The sequence below is a fragment of the Simochromis diagramma genome, unplaced genomic scaffold (genome assembly GCF_900408965.1).
Source record: "Simochromis diagramma unplaced genomic scaffold, fSimDia1.1 OVJJ01000685.1, whole genome shotgun sequence".
In the NCBI taxonomy this organism is placed as follows: Eukaryota; Metazoa; Chordata; class Actinopteri; order Cichliformes; family Cichlidae; genus Simochromis; species Simochromis diagramma.
Window position 1 is genome coordinate 10,425,801 of NW_024387477.1, and position 19,752 is coordinate 10,445,552.

A 19,752-nucleotide genomic window follows, 5' to 3' on the forward strand; every position below is an offset into this window, starting at 1 on the left:
AGAGGGGGTGGGTTATTTCTGAGCTCAGGGCCGGGGATTAGGCAGGGAGCAGTCCCAGTACGATGACAGCATCCAGCTTTTAGCCAAACCCCCCGCACACCACATCACCATCATCATCTGGCGCGGGAGGATATTTTCGAGAAACGGATTTCGTCTCGTATAAAATCTCTCGTCTTTTAGTAGAAAAGAGGGGGGAAGCCTAACCACCAATCCCCCCCTCCTTAGACTCCCGGTCTCCCGATCAACCACGAGGTGAGTCCTTTACTTATTTCGCGGCGTTTGCTGTCTGATGAAGGACAGGAGCGCCCGGCTGGTTACGCAGGCGCCGACCGGCACCTTGCGTTCAGACAGCCCTGCCATTTGCACCGATTATCATCTGAATATGAATAATTTAACTCGTGGTCACTTTCCCATCACCCGCGGGCTACACCCGGGACCCTATATTTGACGGAGGTGGCGGAGATTTAAATCCGATTAAGATTACGCTGTAAGGGAAACAACAAAAGAGTGACGTTTCTTCTTCTTCTTCTCTCTTTGTTTAGCCCCCTGGATTGAGGGGCATGGCTGATCAAAGTTAGTGTCTGGCCTGTGAGATGGCAGATATCGATGCTTTTAGGGGCATTCATGATGGGTTTGTGAGAGAGGCGCTGAGGTTAAATCTCACAACCCCCAGTATATTAATATTATATCAACACAATATAATATATAGTTATAGCAAAATCTCAACAAAATAGTGTTCGGTCTATAATTCACCATATTCTCAAACGCATGTGTTATGCATCGGTATTGGAAATCCACGCTGTCGTGTGCGCAGTGAAATCACCGTCACTAGCTACAGATGGGAAATGCACGGACGAAATCCTGGCTGATCAGTGGAGGAGGGGGGTGGGTAGGGGGGATGCCAGGAGTCTGGGTAGTAAAACACGCACACTATGAATGGGCGTAGGCGATGTGCAGCCAGCCTGAGACAATCGTCTCTTCCGATTTTTCCTTCGCTCGTGTCCTTTGGCCATGCACCTCTCTCCCTGCTCTATCTCTCTCTCACGCTCCCGTGCCGTGTCGGGCATGACAAGCGCAACATAACTAGACCGGAACAATGCGTTTCGCTTGTTCTGGGGCCCTCCGTTTAACGCATGGCGTGATTTAATGTGACCGCTTTGTTGCGACCCAGACGTGTGTAGTAATGCAGCTTCCACTCATTGCTATCTTCTCATTGATATCTTCTTTTCATGCTTCTGTTTGCGGTCCGTATGGCGTTTTGGCGGATCCTAAACATAAAGCTGCTTTCACTCAGCGTGTATACATGTGAGCACGCCGCCTGCGCTCCTGCCAGCGCTGCAGGCTTTGTGCTATGACTCAGGGATGTATGCTGAAGCATGTGATGGGAATTGCTGCTCTGAGGTCACTCCGCCAGAGAAGAAAAGCGACGGGCAGAACTTGCACATCAAGAAAGACTTGATGCCTGGCTGCATTATCCTCGATCTTCTCTGCTGACTGCTCCTCTGCCCCACTTAACCAGAGCCAGTCTACCATCCTCTCCCTCTCTCTTCATCTTTAGTCTCAGCTCCATGTCTCCGGGGCAGACTGTGCTGCTGCTGAGCTGGTGTTTTGCTGCTCCCGCTCCCAAAACGCTGACCAGTACGACCTGCTCAAGAATTCATCTTCAGTTCATGTTATTATAAAGAGAAAGATTTCAGCTAATTAGTAGGTCACGGGTTGCCTAATGTGATTGTAGAGGCTGTTTCTGGTGGATATATGAAGGACTATATCCATGCATCATGGGTTTATTATTGAGTATTTTACACCTGTTTCTTCCTGGAGCTGTCGCCAGAGGAAACAGGAGACGTGACCTCATTCATGTGACAGCTCTCTGGTGATGCCACCACTGACTGGCAGCGGTATCTTAATGTAGGCCAACCCCCCTTTTCTGTGAACATATAGCAAAAGACTTTGAGAATGAAAAGAATTTTCCTTAAAAGCCCAAGCAAATCATCGGCTCCTAATAATCAGGTTTTCTGTTCTTAGCTGTGATATGAAATATTGAAAGCCTGCTGTATCTGCGTTATTACAGAACCCGGGCATTATTATAGCTTGTAGCAAACAGACTGAACTCTTATTGCTTTTACTTAAAGATAAGACTTGTATTGTGTTCCTCTTAAGGATCACCGACTTGAAGGAAATTGACTCAGACAGCAAAAGAAAAAAAGTGTTGCAGAAATTCCAGACTTGCTACATCTATCACCCTGGTATATCCAAAAGCTTTCCTCAGACATCAGACGTCTCCTCTCTTTTTATGTCTGTCTGCATGTTTCCTTCTCTTTAGAACCATGAGAACCATTGATATAGATCTGTGACACAACACAACGTACCCATTATTTAATAGTGCACAGGGGAGCTCAAGCCTTGCCAGGTCGCTGATGAAAGGGGGAATGAAACAAGCGGTGCACGGTGAGCTCGGTCTCCATAAAGCTAATGGAATGAGCTGACAGACGGAATGAGAAACAGAAGATGGGATTATGTCTGGAAGACAGGTTGCAGTAACAAACAACCAGCAAAACACAACATGCCGTGAAGTTAAACAAGCAAACAAGCTGTTCCTTTTAAAATCGACTTTATCGGTGATTTTATTCCTTCTTATTTTTTGCAATTGCATAGCATGGACCACTGCCACATGCCGCATCATATAAGGAAAACAAGCAACCTCCACCAATAGAAAGTCAACAAAAACCCCTACAGCTAGCTTTGGTGATGTTTCTACTTAATTTTATGGCAGACCATCACCTAGAAATTTTGTACAGCATTTTATGCTGGCATGCTTAGTGGATGTTGAATCTAAATATTTAATGGGCACAAGAAAGCATCAGCCTCATGGTAGCACTAAACAAAAAGTCAGAGATTCTCCAGAGTCAGCTGGATTCATCATCCATGCGCCTCAAGAGTCTCCACCAAATTCTGTGGTAATATTTGTAGACATACACATCATGGTGCCCATGGAGCCACAGCCAATCTGGCTAAAAATACAAGACTATGTAGGGGCGTCTCACAGGTTTGGTGGTTTGATCTCTGCCTCCTGCTACTTTGTATCCTTTTACTGGATATTAAAGCACCTCCAAAAACCTCTTCCAATCTATGTATGTATGTGTAATACCATATAAATACACACGCTTTAACTCTTTACCCCCTGAAAGTCTATTAAGAGCAACACTTGAAACGCTTTTCTGAACTGAGCAGCTTCTGTCATATTTCAGGCCTGCTTATAGAAGAAAATTACTGGGTGTGTATCAGAAATTAGTGAGGGTGGTCTCTACCTCTGCAGCTAACCTCGGAAAAGGCTGGAAACTGTCCTAATGGCAGTCAAACCACAGCTTTATTGATATATACTGAGGTGTCAAAAGCTGTCATTAAGGGTGCGGGGAAGGTCGTCAAATGTCGTCTTTATGGAGAAAAGAGTTAATGAAAAGCATCTGATGGTTCATCATGGAGTCGCTTTTTAATTACTTTAACCAAAGTTGAACATTATTTTAGACACGGTCCATTTTAAGTTCTGTGGTTATACAACATCCACATATTGAGCTTCTTACACGAAGCGACTTACAGTTCCTTACATACACGCATAGAGCTACAGTGAGCACTCAAAAGCGTCTTTTTATTTAGACATTCATTAGCAAATTTAATGAAATAATCAACTTTTTTTTGACTTTCTAAGAACACATTGTGAGCGTTTCCCCACCTTATATATGCAGTCAAGCATTTATTTACTTTATTTTTAAAGTCCTTCAGTATGAGTAAAGTATCTTGTTGCACTAAGTAAAAGACAAAGAACAAATCCTGCACTCTGACTGACTCTGGGGGGTTGTGTTGTCTGCTCTGCTTGTTGTTCTTCACGTTTACAACTTTGCATTTATGAAATCTGAATCATTTCAGCTGTCTCACATTAAATCCCCCCCCCCCCCCCCCAAACACCACCACCACCACCTCCTCCAGTCCTCCAAGTATTGAAACACGCAGTATTTTCTGCCAAGCGTGCTGCTGTTGGACTGAATGTTCCCTGAAGTCTGTGTCCAACTTTATTGGCAACAACTGTGAGCCAAAATGAAATGTGGAGTTGCTGAACCAACCCCTGCTGCCGCTGTCCTGCACCTCATATGGTGCAGCTGTATCCGGCGTGTTGTGCTCGGCTTGGGAAGGGGGTTGGGGTGCGTATGTGTGCACGGGACAGATTGGGAACAAGATGTCCAAAACACCCAACCGGTCCTTTCTAAATAAAATCTGTTGTCGGGACAGTGGATTCATGCCTTGATGCGACTTCTCTGTGCCACGTTCAGGTTTTTCTGTACCGACGTGGTTTAGCCCAGCAGTGCTAATTGGGCTTAAAACCATTTTCTCTTCAGCTGACTGCACAGGAACTGCCCGTTCAGTACCACCTCTCAGCCCCCCCTGAGGATAGAGTCCAGAAGCCCAATTCTATGAACTGCATGTGTCCTCAAACTGGGATTAAATAACTGGCTGTTTTGTCAGCGACAGAGAGACATTGTGTGAGGAAAATGAGCAGACGGGGGAGGGATTGTCTTAGAGAAATCAGACACAGACAAAAGAGAGAGAGAAAAAAAGAGGGAAGACAGACTTTATTACCTAACAGCATTCTTCTACGTTCGCCATGTAAAGTGAAGGCTGGTGTAGGGGTGAGAAGGTGAAGGGAAAAAGAGGAGGGAGACTGAGTAAAAGGCCAGGCAGGCTCTGAGGCTTACTGATGAGTTGTTTGCATGGGGAGCTCGGGGATTTCAGGACGTGACAGTGCAGGATGGCATTTAAGATTCACTATTGATTCAGAGAGAGATTAAGGAGCAGACCCGTCACCGTCTTCCACTGTGCTGGGTTTGGATAAAATGAAGATGCTGGCACATATTGAGAAAACTGAAGCGATCTCTCACAGTCAGAGAGGAGGGTTCTACCAACGCTACAGGTCTGAGTGTTGTCTATCTGTTTGTTAACAGCTCCTTCTGTCTCACTGTTTGCTCTCAAACGGTGGTAAAAAACCTCGCCTTCACTTGACCACCCTTTCGCCCACTCCTCCTGATGAACGGACTCTGTCACCTTCCACTTTTTCTTCTTTATTTCCCCGTCCTCTCCAGCAGCTTTCTCCTTTCATTTCTTTTGGCGCTGCCCTCTTCACCCTTTTTAAAACTCTCCCCCTTTTCTTTTCCCTCTTCAATATCCTGTCCTTTCTTTCTTTTCTTTGCCCTGACCAATTCTCTTTCTGTATCCCTGCCCCTTTTCTCAGCCCCCTTAGAGCCACCCCCCCGCGCTCCTTTCTCCCCCTGCTTCCAACCCCCATTCGCCCTCTCTCCTTCTGTGCTCGCTCTTCTTCTCCTGGCCTGTGTTGGCAAAGTGGCAGAAGGAGGCGGTTGGAGGCTGAGCTAGCTGCATTAGCCCCATGCATTATTCATGTGCCCTGCAGTCTGTGTGGGTCCAGGTCCTCCTCTGCCTTGTCTGAGGGACACATGGGCCTCGTGAAAGAGCTCTGTGTGTGGGACACAGGGCCCGATGGAGGAGCTACATGATGGGACTATCAGCTCCTTGATTTCTGCTCCCTCTTGTAGAAGAAAGCAACAAAGAATGAGCGTTTACATCATAGATCAACATTCAAGTGCAGAATAAAGTGGTTTCCTTAGATGAGAGCAAGAATGTTTATCCAGTGTTTTCTCCTAATTCAAATTTCTCCTTGTACACATCAAAGCCCTTCATTTCCACTGAAAACCAGAGTCTGGCTTAGGTTTCCAACATATCTGCCCTGATGTTCACATGAAAGACTTGTCCCCTTTTAATATCGGCCAAGATCGCTGTTTGCCTGGCAGTGGTTCTCTCTCCAGCTCATCGGGATTCACAGGCTGTCCTCTCTGCTTTTAGAGCACACCCAGTTAACTGAACTGTTAACTGAACTGGGCTGTATGAAATTTTAATTTAGACAACCAGACGGAGATGGAGTGCCTCCTCTCTCCATCGCCATGAGCTTTTGAGGCTGTGGAGGAGCAGAGAAAGTCAGTGGGTGAGAGCGAGAGAGCCTCTGGGACTAGAGGAGGAGCCTTTTTGGAAAACCACAACCAGATACTTGTTTCATGCTCACATCTGCTTTGCCTGACACACTTATGCGTTAACAAGAAAGTATACTGACTACTTGAGTAGAATTCACTTTATTTTAATGAACAGGTTAAAAATTGAGCTAATAGAGGTTAATCAGTCCCAGAAACCGGTTGTTTCCTGCTTCATTCTAATTATAAACTTGTCACGTGGATGTGTTTTGACAGGTTTTCCTGATAGTGTTCTGCTCTGCACAGGTGGTGTAGCTACAGATTGGCATCGGCCCTGATGATCGCAACAACCCCTCTCCACCTCTTTTCAACCTACCCAGAGCTGATGTCTCAGAGGGCGAGGGGGTATGTTTGTTCCGGAGTCTTGAAGAGACAAGCTACATCACGGTGAGTCACGCACTCTCTGAGTCTTCAGTGAAAATGCGAAACACCGGGCTGTTTGCTTTCTCTCCTTTTTTCTAGAACTATGAGGGAAGTGCAGTCACAGTGTATTTCCTCTTGGATCTGCTAGACTAGCTTTACTAGTAAAGCTGCAAATGTGAGCTGCAGTTGATGATCGCCAAGATAGTAAACTCGTTGCTCCAGTGCTTAGGTTGTGTATGTATATAAAAAGTGCTGCCCACAGAGACTGTCACTGGAGATGACTACCTGACTCTGCAAGGGCAATGAAGGTGAGAGAAAGAGGGAGAAAATGACAGACAGAAGAGAGGAAGAATCATCTCACCCAGCACTTGAACGTGCACGTATTTGCCCATCCATACACCTGCACGTTTAACACATAGTGAATGTTTCTTCCAGTGATCAAAGGGGGAGCAGATGTAATACTAAGTGCACTTGGTTCCTCGTGTGCATTTGTCTACTACCTACTCTCACTCAGCCTTCTTCATCCATGTTTATCTGGCTCTATCCGGATAAGCAGGAGGTGCTAAAGTGACACCCTGACCAGTGCGGGCTTGTGCAGAGCGAGTACCTCTAATCCTCTTAAAGGACAAACCTACACTGCATGTTTTACTACCATTAAGGAGGGCTAGTCAGCGCTGGCCTCCATTCAGCAGAGACACTGAAGCAGAGGTGGGTGAATGTGAAGAAAAAGACAAATTCTATCCCATAAATGTACTTTTACACACAGTAGTAGTGCTTAATATCTACCGTTTACAGCACAACATGCATTGTTTTTACATAACTCAGAAGTACTGTGAGGTAATTCCTACTTTAATGACTCATCCTTCGTCATTTATTGGACACAGGCATGTTTTTAAAATGCTAGGAACAAGTGTGGCAGATGGCCAGAGCCCTGCCTCTTTTAAGCTCTTCACAGAACTGTTGGCATGCAGCAGTTTGATCCATATTTCCGAAGGCCGGTCAGACCGAGCACTTGGATTGGTTTCCCCCAGGCCAAGGTATGGATCATTAAGTTTCAGGAGGGCATTCATCATCGTTAGCCAAACAGATCAGATCTAGGTCACTGCTTTTCCCATCCCTGCCAAATTTTCCCCTTTGTTTTCCCTCTTTCAGTGGGTGAAACCGCCCAGCATGGCCACAAACAGCAGATGAAGTATATCACGAGGGAGTATCTGCTGAAAACAAAACTCAGCATAACTTAATTCCCCTTCATGCCGCAAATAAAGGCTGTCAAGTAATTATCAGGCGCTCTACAAGCCTCTTCCAGCTGCAGAGTATTGATTGGCTGAAAGAAACAAAACCCTTTTGAGGGGCGTAGTAAGTCTTGAGATTTGGTTTGCGTTCAGTCGAACTCCCCAGGGTTAAAATGAGCCCTCCATCGCTCTTTATGTCCTCACCACTGCCTTGTTTAAGGGGCAAGCTCAGCAGAAAATGTACAGCTGCAGAGTGGTGGTGTTGTGAACGTTCATACTGGGGCATACTTGTGAGTCCTTTTATCGTGTGATGATGCAGTTGTTGTTGTTTTTGAGAATCAGGTCATTTCGCCATGTTTTGCTGCTCATGCTGACTAAACTCCACCCCTTTCTCTCACAGCCTTTTTTTTTTTTTTGCTTTCTGCTCACACATCTGATTATTCATAGTGTTCGAGGCAGGCTGCATGCGGTGCATATAAAAAAGGGCCTAGATGCAAATGTAGCTGGAGCACAATTCTCGCACTGATTGCACAGTCCAAAAAAGACAGAACTGAGCTCTGAGCTCAGTTTCATTTATTCCAACCAAATCCTTTCATCTTCCTCCCACGTTTCCCTGTTCCTCTGCGTGTTCATGCACTTTTCTGTCTTTGTCGCTTCAGATAAATGGAGGAGCAGGAGCGATGCAGGAGCAGGTCTCCGGCTCGGAGGGCCAGTCGGGTGCAGCAGGTGGTGGGGACAATAATACGACGCACTCGAGAGTCACTTAGCAGGTACGGAATTAAAAGGAGTCTGAGCTGAGGGGGAAGATGTTTTTGTGGTGAAATCAGTGCAAAGGTGTTCAGAGGGTGGATTTTGATGGGAAGAAACTGAGTATGCAGCATGACAGAGTTTAAAAAAATATATGCTTATATGCTAAAAATAACTAAACAATGTGTAAAGAGTGGAAGAGGAACTTTAAGCACTTCTAAGCCTGGTGCCAGATTCTTGAGTGACACAAAAATGAAAAATTCTGGAAGTGCAGGTGTGTATTTGTTCAGCATGCCGAGGAAATTTACTGACTCATTGTGAGTTAGCAATAGCTAAAAAAAAAAAAGGGTAAACAGCACGTGAAAAACAAAAAGAGGCAAAAACTGAAGAAGAAGCTGCCTTTCTCAACCTGCTAGGACCCACTAAGACACAAACACAAACCAAACCTCCTCCCTACACCCACACACTGAGCCACATAGCTAAGTACATATTCAAACCCGAACTGCCTGACTGTCCGTCTCTCATACACAAACTTGTCCCACAGCAAACCACAAATATGCTTTCAAGAATCCTTCATATTTGGCTGTCCGCTAAGACTCATTCTCAGCAATGAACGCGTTGCTGAGAAATCCCAGTAAACTTCCTCCTGGGAATTCCTGGGGAGAAGGATATTCGTTATCGTCCCCGAGGGGAATTTCGGTTCACAAATAGTTGTCATCACTGTCATCGCACATCATAAATAAACGACAAGCATACATTAAATGCAATCATAAAGAGAGCTGCAAATGCACTGAAAGTCCGCAGTTAAGAACTGTGTACTACCCTGGCCTGCAGCTTGTTTAGCAATCTAACAGCTAACAGAACAAATGATCTCATATATTTATTTGCTTTAGTCCTCCCCAGCCTTCTCATATGACTTGTGTTGAAGCTTTGCATAAAGAGGGTGTTGAAGGCCTGCCAGAGAGACCTTTGCCCTGTGACGGGGTCTTAGTTACCAAAACACAGCGAAGATCTATCAAGTTGGTGCCAATGGTCTTTCACAATATTCTCCCGGCCTGTTTTTGTTAATCATGTTGAGGTTGTAAAACTCAAAGATCACAGCAAAACCTAAACCGATTCAATAAAAGTGTCAATGTCTGATGTGCCTTTGTGAAAACGTCAGACATTTTTTCATTCAAAAGTAAACCTATTTCCAGGGTGCATTCAAGCCAAGGATGTATGTTAATCTGTTGGTGTCATTTAATCAGTGTTAATAACAGATACAGCTTCTGAAAGGTGATTATATGATACTTTTCTCTAATTAGTTATAAATTAAGTGTATTTAATAATAGTGAACAGACAACAACATGTCACCTTGAATTCTAGATCATTTTGAGATTCACTTTGGTTCATTTTGACCTTCCATTGCCTTGAAAATGTTCAAGGTTCAAGGTTCAAGGTAAATGTAAATCCTACACCACAGTATTTATTGTGACTTGAATAAATGCTGTTATTTTACACCTGTAAAGTGAACTTAGCGTGCTTTTCCATTATTTTTGGTTATATATATACTCTTATGATGGTTAACGTTCATTTAGACAAGTTTCTAAATAAAGAGGTTAAATAGAGAGTATTCCTGACCTGAATGATCAAAAAACTCGATTTTAGAAAGTTTCTTTCTACTGCAGCTCTCGGCGTGGGTGTAGCAACCCCACTTTTGTGAGGAACAGCCAATCAGAAGAAAGTTGACTTAACTGTAGAGGAGCTAAAATAAGTTGTCTTCAGACAGTGAGTGAAATGAGAGGCTGCATCGAGGCCTAAAATATATACAAACTCTCTGAACTGTGGAGCCGGAAATACTGTGTGACACCGCAGAGAAGGTTCGCTTTACAGGATTTCTGTGCTACGTTTTAATCAGCTGTCACTGTGGAACAAATAAGAAACGTGATCTGGAAGAGCAAAAAGTAAACTTTCTCCTCTTTGAACACACTACTTGAATACATAGTATCTCTTCATGGCTGTCGTCGCCTCCAGTTGGATAACCCATCACCCTGTCTGACTTCCTCAGAGAGCGGTTGCTAGGCGATGGGAGGTCACAGCGCTCCAACAGTCTGTCCAATCAGAACTTCCAGGCCAAGCTGACATTGCAGATTACCAGGGACCCGGTCCTGGACAGCAGCACTGGACATGGCTTCACCCTCACCACAAACGCACCCCTGCTGGTCAGGGACATCGCCACAGGTACATCGGCCGTGCAGTGGCTGTGAGTCAGCGTTACCAAATTGCCACCTGCTTTATGCAATTTTCTCTGCGTGCAGCAAGCATATTTACACTTTACCACTCTCTCTCTATCTCTCTCTCACACACATAACACGCACACACACATTCCTGGCATTCAGGCCCCGGGGCACGGTGCCAGAGAAGCCACGAAAACAACAGAGCCACCTGCTCATCCTTTCTAAATTCAATCACTTTTCATTTATGCAACTTTGATGGGGGATAGAGAGACTGATAAAGAGAGACAGAGTGCAGGGGAGAGAGAGGGAGAGATGCTGATCCATTACTTTATGTCTATCCTGTAAAATAAGCTGATAAATGCAGTGAGGAGGGTCCCACCCTGCCACTAGCGCTGTAGCTGCTGCCAAGGAAAAGGAGAGACGAATGAGATAGGGAGAGGGAAGTGATAACAGAAGACAAGATTTAATTGAGAGAGAAGATGCCAGCAGGAAGACCCAGAGGGAAATACACAACCAAAGTGCAAACATGGCTAAAGAAAGCAAAGTAATGAGCGTGAAAGTGTACAGAAAGTAGAGAGGGGATGAACAGTTGGTGACACTTAGGGATTGGGAATAGTCAGAGAGGCCATGTTGGTAGATGCTGAAGGAAAGTGAAGGATGATGAAGTAGGGTAGAAAGAGGAAGAGGAGGAATCGCTATTATGAAAGCTTAACAGGAGGGGACTTTGGCTTTTGGGTGTGTGTGTTTGTGTGCAAAAGCTTGCCATGCTGTACGGCTTGCCTTCAGTGGGTCACAAATCAGGGACAGACGGGGCTTTGCCAGGCAGACTGGGTGTGTGAAAATTTGTGGGTGCATGTGTTTACGTGCACAGATGCTCAGCGTGTCTGTGTGCTTGTGTGTTAGAGTAAGCTGAAACTGCTGTGCCTCAGTCGTGCTCGCTTGCCTGAAGACAAATGAGTATAAATAGCTACAGAAAGCAGAGCCGAGCCGGGCTGGAAGACACCCAGAATAACCGTAACCCTTCACGTCCCGGAGAGCTCAGCCGAACGTTGTTGAGTCAGCCATATTGAACAAGCACGTGTGTTATTTTGTGTGTGTGTGTGTGTGTGCGTGTGTGTTTCCCTTTGTCTCCACGTACGCAGCTGTGGGTTTTTTTGTTTTATGCAAGCACTCACTCTTTTCATTGTGTGAATTTGTGCGTCTGTGTGTGTGTTGATGGGAATGCGTGTGTTTAGGAAGTCCTGCAGATGGGATACTATTCCCAGGGGACCAGGTGCTGCAGATTAATGATACAGCGATGGAGGATTTGAGTGAAGAGCAGGTGGAAAATGTCTTAAGGTGAGGAGATCCATCTATCTATCTACAGTTGTGGTCAGAAGTTTCCATGCACTCATCATGGGCATGAATCTCAGGGTAATTTGGGGCTTTTAATATTTTATTTGAACTTTTCTTTTTCCAGGGTTGAATTAATGCCTTTAAAGACTTGTGAAAGCAAGAATTGGGTGCAAAAAATCGAATTTATTTTCCATTTTTCTAAATCACACAGGATCAGTGGTATCCACACAGGCTCAAATATATAGCCCAACTAATATTTGGTTAAATGTCCCTTCTGCAATTTGTACTTCAACGAGATGCTTTAGGTATCAATCCACAATCTTCTGGCATGATTCTGGATATTTGACCAGTCTTTTTGGTAGAGTTAATATAAATGGTCTGGTTTCCATTCCAAAACTACTTTTGAAGTGTTTGGCTTGTCTATGTGGGCAGCTGCCTCTTTCTTGGTCGCCACCCTCTCAGTTCAAGGTGTTTCAGCAGTTATCAGTTCAAGATTGAGCCTTGGGTCTTGGGTTTTTCCTGAACATCCTCACCAATTTCCTCTTGTTTGAGAGTGACAGTTTGGGTCTTCTTCCAGAACAAAGTGGTGACACATCTCAATAATTTGTACTTATGATCGATGATTGTTTAGAAATCTTTCCAGCTTGTGTAAATCTCAAATTCTCTTTCTTAGAAAACTGTAGATTTAAGGGACTGTATGTATATAATTCAGCCTGTATGTGTACTTTCGATTATGTGTAAATTAGAGAAAATTCAAAATAAATTCTATTCTAGTTTTTCACAGTCATTAAAGAAATCAATGACAATTATTTCAGTTGTTTTCTGGGATTTTGACGCTGATTCATGTGTGACTGCGGGTGTAGAAGGCTTAGTGAGTTAGCGGTAGAGGTCAGAGCAGAAGATGCTGACTTAATAGCTGAGCAGAAAGGTTATGATCCCTCCTCCGTCTGTGTGAATGAATGCTTCTTCTCTGTGTTCAGGAACTTGGAGGATTGTATCAATGTGACTATCCTGCGGCACATGACAGTGAGTACAAAGAAGACATTAATGAGCTCCTCACTACACAGTCTGTATGCCATCGCTCATTTAAACATAAGCTGTCTGTGTGCTCCCAAGCATGTGACTCTTAGCTTGCCTCTTCTGACTGGATTAAGCACTTTACATTGTGCTGTGATGTATGTATCGACCGTCTGAGTACAGCTCTGAATGTTTGCATCTTAAAGCCTGCTGGCGTCAGTGTTACTCATGTGTGTCTTAGCCCATGCTTCATCCTTCATGTACAGTAATGGTGCTGATGTGTGTGTGTGTGTGTGTGTGCTACAGAATCCCAAGTCATCCATTATGTCAGCAGAGAAGAGAGCTCGTCTGAGGAGTAATCCAGTTAAAGTGCGCTTTGCAGAGGAGGTGGTGGTCAATGGGCACACTCAGGTGAGAAAACCTTATCTGATACAAAAGGAGGCTGCCAAACAAAAAACAAGCATTTACTGTAAGGCTACAAGCAGCAGTCAATTCACAGTCTTCCACATAATGAAATATTCTTCATTAGGGCTTATGGGCTAACATTTCTTGCAATCATTTAATATTTGATCTTTTCTCATCTGATATCGATTCTGTCTGACCACATCTCTCACTTCTTTCCACCAGGGAAACTCTCTTCTCTTCCTGCCCAATGTTCTGAAAGTCTATTTAGAGAACGGACAGACCAAGGCTTTCAAGTTCGACAACAACACCACCGTCAAGGTATGTAATAAACAGGATTACCGGCCTAGTTAGAAAGTTTTACCCGAAAAGAGCATTTAGAGCTTTTACTTGGTGGCTTCATTGAGTGGCTCCATCGTATAGTAAGTTACACGTTCGCCTAACCAGCAAAAGGGGGGTGTGATCCTGGGGCAGGAGGAATGGGGCAAATCCATCCAGGGCTTATGTTAGAAATGGCCATATCAAACACGCAAAACTACCTGCTCTGGAAGCCCTCGTGAATAGGAGAACAGCTGAAAGTAGTTCGCTCATTGGCCTGATGGACACAAGAGTTGCTACTTGTTTATCTTTTGATAGATATAGTAACTAAGTGACCCAAGAGATCCCTACATCATTCATGGTTGACATTTTTATTACATAACAGCAGTGTGCCCCAGTAATAAGAAGCCTGACAACAGCTATTTTTAGCGTAGTCTTGAGAAATAGTTCTTCTGGGTTTATAAAGGTCTTTCAAAGTTTACCTTTGGACTTTTTCACTCATATTCAGTCTAGTCCTTGTGTCTTTACACACAACAGAAAATTTGGAATAGACCAATTTCAAATTTGAATTTCAATCTATGAGAAGATAACACAGTTTGACTGGCATAATAATAGTATTTTTGCACCAACAAAAAAAAAACAATTAGCCAAAACCAAGGCATATCTCACCATGGTGTGCAGTGTGCCCTTAAAGAAACTGAGGAAACAGGGTCTTAATCTACTCTTCACTGTAGCCTCATCAGAAATGGTCTCAGTAGAAGGATGGCTGTCAAGAAGGCATTTATAAGGAAAGGAAACAGGGAGAAAAGACTGAGGTACACCAAACTACACAAGAGCTGGACCGAAAACCAGTGTCCAAGTTTTAAATTTTTGGTTCAAATGGTCCTCATATGTATGGAGGAGGTCAGGAGTTACAGCCATCTGTAAACTGTTAGCAATTAGCAATGGTGAATGATCCCAAATACACTGCCAAAGCATACCTCGATAAAACAACACACAGTTCAAGTCTATCAGTCATGGATTGGCCTACCCAGAGCGTGGACCTCAACAATATTGAAGCAGTGAGGGATCATTTTGACAGAGAACTGAGTAAAATGAAGCCAACATCCAAAGAACAGCTTTGAATGTTTTTCAAGGAGCCTGGAGAACTGAAGACTACTTAAACAAATTACAGGAAGGCCTACCTAAGAGAGTTCAGGCTATGGTGAAGAATAAGGGTGGTCACACTAAATACTGACTTTCAAGCTCATTAGAACTGTATAAACTCTATTGTTGCCCTATATATGGTATGTTTCATGTATGTTTGCATACATAACAATAAATTGCTGCACCTACTTACCATTTTCCTTGCAACATATAAAGAAATGACTCAAGACGGTCCTCTTATGAGCCAATAAAAAGCCCACACAGTTTTTTAAAACCACCACGAGACTGAGCACACAGGTGAATGTAGCTGTGAGATGCTTGGTAGGACCAGGTGGGACTATTTTGAAATTAAGTGCACCAGAAGCTAAGGTATGATTTCCCCCAAAGGTGTCACAGTGTGGGTTGGCTATAACAGCTGTAGTTCATTGGGAGATATTGTTTCTGAAAAAGAAAATTATGAAAAGGTCAGTAAGTCACCATCAGTAGGTACATGCTTCTGTCTTTATGAGCAGGGTATTATTTTTACAGCAGCTTTTGTATTTCTGTTTGTTTTCCCAGCTGAAGGAAATCTGAGACAGGGAATCAGCTTTGTCCCTTTGCCCTCAGTGGAGTGGGACAAAACATGTTTGTCTAAGAGGTGTGAGCTGTAGGTTTTTTTGTCATTCCAGGACATTGTTCTGACTCTGAAGGATAAGCTGTCCATCCGGGCCATCGAGTACTTCGCCCTGGTGCTAGAGCAACAGTACAGCATCACCAAACTGCTGCTACTGCATGAAGATGAGCTCATTCAGAGGGTGAAGGAAAAGAATCCATGTGGAGATATCTCGTAGATATGTATGAAGATTAAATGCTACAACTTTCCACCTCTATCTTTTGTCTTCACCAGGTGGTGCAAAAGAAAGACTCCCACGATTACAGGTGTCTGTTCAGGGTTTGTTTCATCCCCAGAGACCCAGGAGACCTACTGCAGGATGACCCCTCTGCCTTTGAGTACTTCTTTTTACAGGTCAGAGAAGCTCCTTTATTTGTTGTCACCATTACGGTCATACATTGTTCATCTCAGAGACTTTTGCTCTGAATTATTTCGCAATTAGACTTTGGTCCTTTCTCTGCGTATGTACAGAAAATAAAACTTTGTACCCACTTTATGCTGAGTGTGCTCTGAAATTCTTCGAAAATATTGCAAAAGTAGCTCTGAAGTCAACATGCAGCCCCTCTTTATATCTTCATGGCCTTATCCCTATAACACGTTGTTCACATTCTTTAGTCCTTCTTTTGTACAAAGCAGTTACATACTTGCTCTGATGATGCTAAGTCTTGATATTGTTACATGTGGCCTGTGCGTGTTTTTGTTGCTCACTAAAGCAGTGGAGAGTGCCGCTCATGTCATGCCAATTTACTGTTTCATTGTCTTCGCCGATTGTGTTTTCCCTGTCAGTGTCAGGTCGCTGGTTTACTTACAGATATGCTGATGAGCTACGTGCTTTGCAATGTCTGACATGCAGAGTATGCTGGGACAAAAATCAGGTCACTGTAAGGTGCGTGTGTATTATGTAATACTAAAACTGTGATTCTTTCTGCCTGCAGAGTGTTGGCGATGTGCTACGGGAGCGTTTCGCGGTGGAGATGAAGTGCAACACTGCACTCCGCCTGGCAGCCCTGCACATGCATGAGAGACTAGATAGTTGTGGACAGACCAGAACCTCAGTCAAGAGTATTACGTGAGTCATACGCGTGGGAGAGTTTCCGTTTAGGGGTCACACTAGTAGGACACTGTAATTGTGGTACTTCTCATTATAGGTTTTGAGTAATAGGGCCTTGACATTTTTTCACTGCTGCAATTACTGTGATTTGTCTAGGATGAGGCAGCTCACTAAATGCCTAATCTATTAATGTGATGGGAGAGGTTTAGTGGGTGTGTGGAGGATATTTGCCCCATTACTTGAGAGTGGAAGTGTCTCAAAATGCAAAGCAAACATCCATTTTTTCTAAGGATTGCGGCCTGGTTGTCATACATTGTTGTACATTGTATATATTGTAGTACAGAGCAGTTATCTGTACATTTCTATACTTATCCCACAAGTTATAATTGTGAAGACAACTTGCAATTAATGGGACCGAAAGCTGAACTATGACTGTTTAGTAATATCTATTGGTAGTTTTTTTTTTTTGGTTTGTTTTTTTAAAGAAATAAAGCTCAGTGAAATTTCTGAATTTAACTTCCGATATTAAGTGTATCTTTGTCCTTACATTACAACCTCTTTTCACTTTTCATGCATTTCTTTGTAACATTTTATTCACTGAGTACTTTCATGCCTCTGCAAATGTGGCGTTGACAGGAAGGAGTTCGGCTTGGACAGCTTCATCTCTCCTACGCTGCTGGGCAACATGAGAGAGAAGGACCTGAGGAAAGCCATTAGCTACCACCTCAAAAAGATCCAGTCCCTGCTAGAGCCACGCCAGAAGGTAAATGGATAAGTGGAAGGAAAATGTGAGAGGTGTAAAGAGACACATAGTGACAGCAGTGACTTCAGGCTACGTTTTAGCTGAGATGTATGAGGACTGCTAATCTTTCTAAGGTTTAAAGCGGTATATGGAAGAACAGCAGCTTGGAGGAAAAATAGATGCTGAGTAGGAGGCTAATTAAAAAGGTGAATAGTCAGTATCAGGCTTGGGTAATGCCACCCACCGCCTTTTTTGTCTGTCTTGCTCATACTGTATATCTTCTCTGTGGTGTTATAGGTAATATCTGCCAATCAGGCTCGTTTGGCCTACCTCACTCAGCTGGGAGAGCTCATTTCTTATGGGGGACGGTCGTACACAGCCACAATGATGGTAAGGGCTAAAGGCCTCATGTAAATTGGTGGATCCATTTGCTAAATGATGGAAATTGCAACCAATTAAAATGACTGCAACACTTATTTCCTTTCTTCCTTCTCCTTCCAGCTTCAGGACAGGGAAGTGCTGGTCACGCTGCTGGTGGGAGCCAAGTATGGGATGAGTCAGGTCATCAACCACAAGCTCAACGTGATCTCTACGCTGGTCGAGTTCAGCAGCATCAGCCGAGTGGAGCTGCTCACGGAGTCGGACAAAGTCAGCTTGCTGCGCATCTCGCTGCATGACATGAAGGTGAGGGGGCCTTAGGTGGGATATACATGTTCATCGAGTTGCAAGGCTGTATTATTCGTAAACATATAGACGTGGCACAGATGTTCATTCACCACACTATATTCATGAACATGACACTAAATATAGGTCAAGCATTCTTTCTCTACTATACATGCGATATATAACAGTATACAGCCTAAGGCTAGCTATATATAATGTTAATTCATGAATGCAAAGGTGACTGTCTCTCCTTCTTTCTCCCACTCCATCGCTTTTCCCCTCTTACCCTTTGGCTTTAAACACTACTACTTTACCTTTTTTCTGCAATACCCTCCCCCTCTCAGCCATTTGCCTTACTGATGGACTCTCTGGCAGCCAAAGACTTAGGGTGTCTGCTGGGAGGCTACTGCAAACTCCTGGTGGATCCCAATGTCAACGTCTTCCGTCTGGGGCGCCCAAAAGTGAGGGTGCACCGGATTCCTGCTGAAGAAGGTGTGTGTGGGAGGTTCGCCGTAATAGAGGGCGTGTGCTATGAATCCCTATCAAGTGAGCAAAAACTGTTTCACTTAAAACTTATGACTTTCTGGCTTTGGCCTTTTTGATAGCCTTTTTTTCACCTCACATGTTTATTTATGTCACCATCCAGTACGGATACGGATAAAAAAAAAAAGATAAGATGTCATATATTTTTTTTACTATCAAAAATTAAATATTATTCTCCTTTATGAATGCACTAACACAGCTTTCGCAATGCTTGTCTGGTGTTTGTGCACTTTCTGGGTTTTATTAGGTTATGTGTCTCGCTGCTGCAGTGACTCAGACGACTCAACAGATGAGGATGACCCGATGGATTCTCAGAATTACAAACACCCAGACCCAGCAAGTCAGGACTGGGAAGAGAGGAGAAGAGAGGAGGAAGAGAAGAGGAGAGAGGAAGAAAGAAAAGAGAGAGAGGAGCACAAAGGCAAACAGGAAGTGAAGATAATAGTGACAACAGAAGGTAAAGGAAATGAGAGTCCAGATGAAGGAGGAGCAACAGGAAGTGGTCTGCATAAATTCAGTGTTATGGATGAAGAAATGAACCTGGACTCTTCCTGGTACCACACTGACCTGCGAGTCACCAGCAGCTTCTCCAGCTTGTCCAGCAGTTCCTTGAGCACTGCACTTGAGGAGAGCAGTGCTGCCAGCAAATCCAAATCTCGCCTTCACGGGCCGCACGTAGGCGAGGATGTTCCGAGTTTTGATGTTCACCACCCCTACCTCCTGGAGCCAAAACGCCATCAAGGGCCACGTAGACCCACTAACCTCAATTACCGTGGGAATGACAACTCTTGCCTCTGCTTTGCTGACCTCTCCAAGTCTGACTTCCTACCAAGCCCGCCTGGGGCTACCAGTGATGACGATGATGACGATGAAGAGGAGGAAGATCGGGGCGCTGAGACACTTAGACGTATTTCTAAGATTCCTAGTTCAAGAGATTTGAGAATGATTGACAGCATACCCTTTCAAAGATCACCTATTAAAAGAAAGAAAAAGACCCCTCCCAAAGTCCCAGTAAGAACAAGTTCAATTCCTGGGAGCAAAGCAGGAAAGGCTGAGAACCGCCTATCAAAGGATGAAGACAGCATGTTTCTGACACCTTCACCCAACCCCAAGCCGAATCTTTTGGTCAAAGACAATGTCTCAGACTCTGAGGATGAGTTTTTCGATGCACAAGAGAGATTTACTCCTCCAGTTCCTGATCTCTCAGGTTTGTTTACAGCATGCTTGATAACTTAG

General features: G+C 44.0%; 1 protein-coding gene across 3 annotated transcripts in view; it reads left to right on the plus strand.

Moving 5' to 3' along the window:
• frmpd1b (FERM and PDZ domain containing 1b) overlaps positions 1 to 19,752 on the plus strand; it is a 24,451-nt gene continuing 4,699 nt past the window's right edge. The window contains exons 1-16 of one of the 3 annotated variants that reach the window (XM_040016127.1): positions 1 to 252; positions 6,336 to 6,476; positions 8,344 to 8,454; positions 10,479 to 10,651; positions 11,883 to 11,985; positions 12,963 to 13,008; positions 13,306 to 13,410; positions 13,627 to 13,722; positions 15,534 to 15,659; positions 15,752 to 15,871; positions 16,453 to 16,586; positions 17,205 to 17,331; positions 17,608 to 17,700; positions 17,812 to 17,994; positions 18,318 to 18,519; positions 18,764 to 19,723. In XM_040016127.1, coding sequence (XP_039872061.1) covers positions 8,348 to 8,454; positions 10,479 to 10,651; positions 11,883 to 11,985; positions 12,963 to 13,008; positions 13,306 to 13,410; positions 13,627 to 13,722; positions 15,534 to 15,659; positions 15,752 to 15,871; positions 16,453 to 16,586; positions 17,205 to 17,331; positions 17,608 to 17,700; positions 17,812 to 17,994; positions 18,318 to 18,519; positions 18,764 to 19,723 — 2,575 coding nt within the window. In that variant the 5' untranslated portion in view covers positions 1 to 252; positions 6,336 to 6,476; positions 8,344 to 8,347. The other 2 variants (XM_040016129.1, XM_040016128.1) reach the window with 2 other exon arrangements.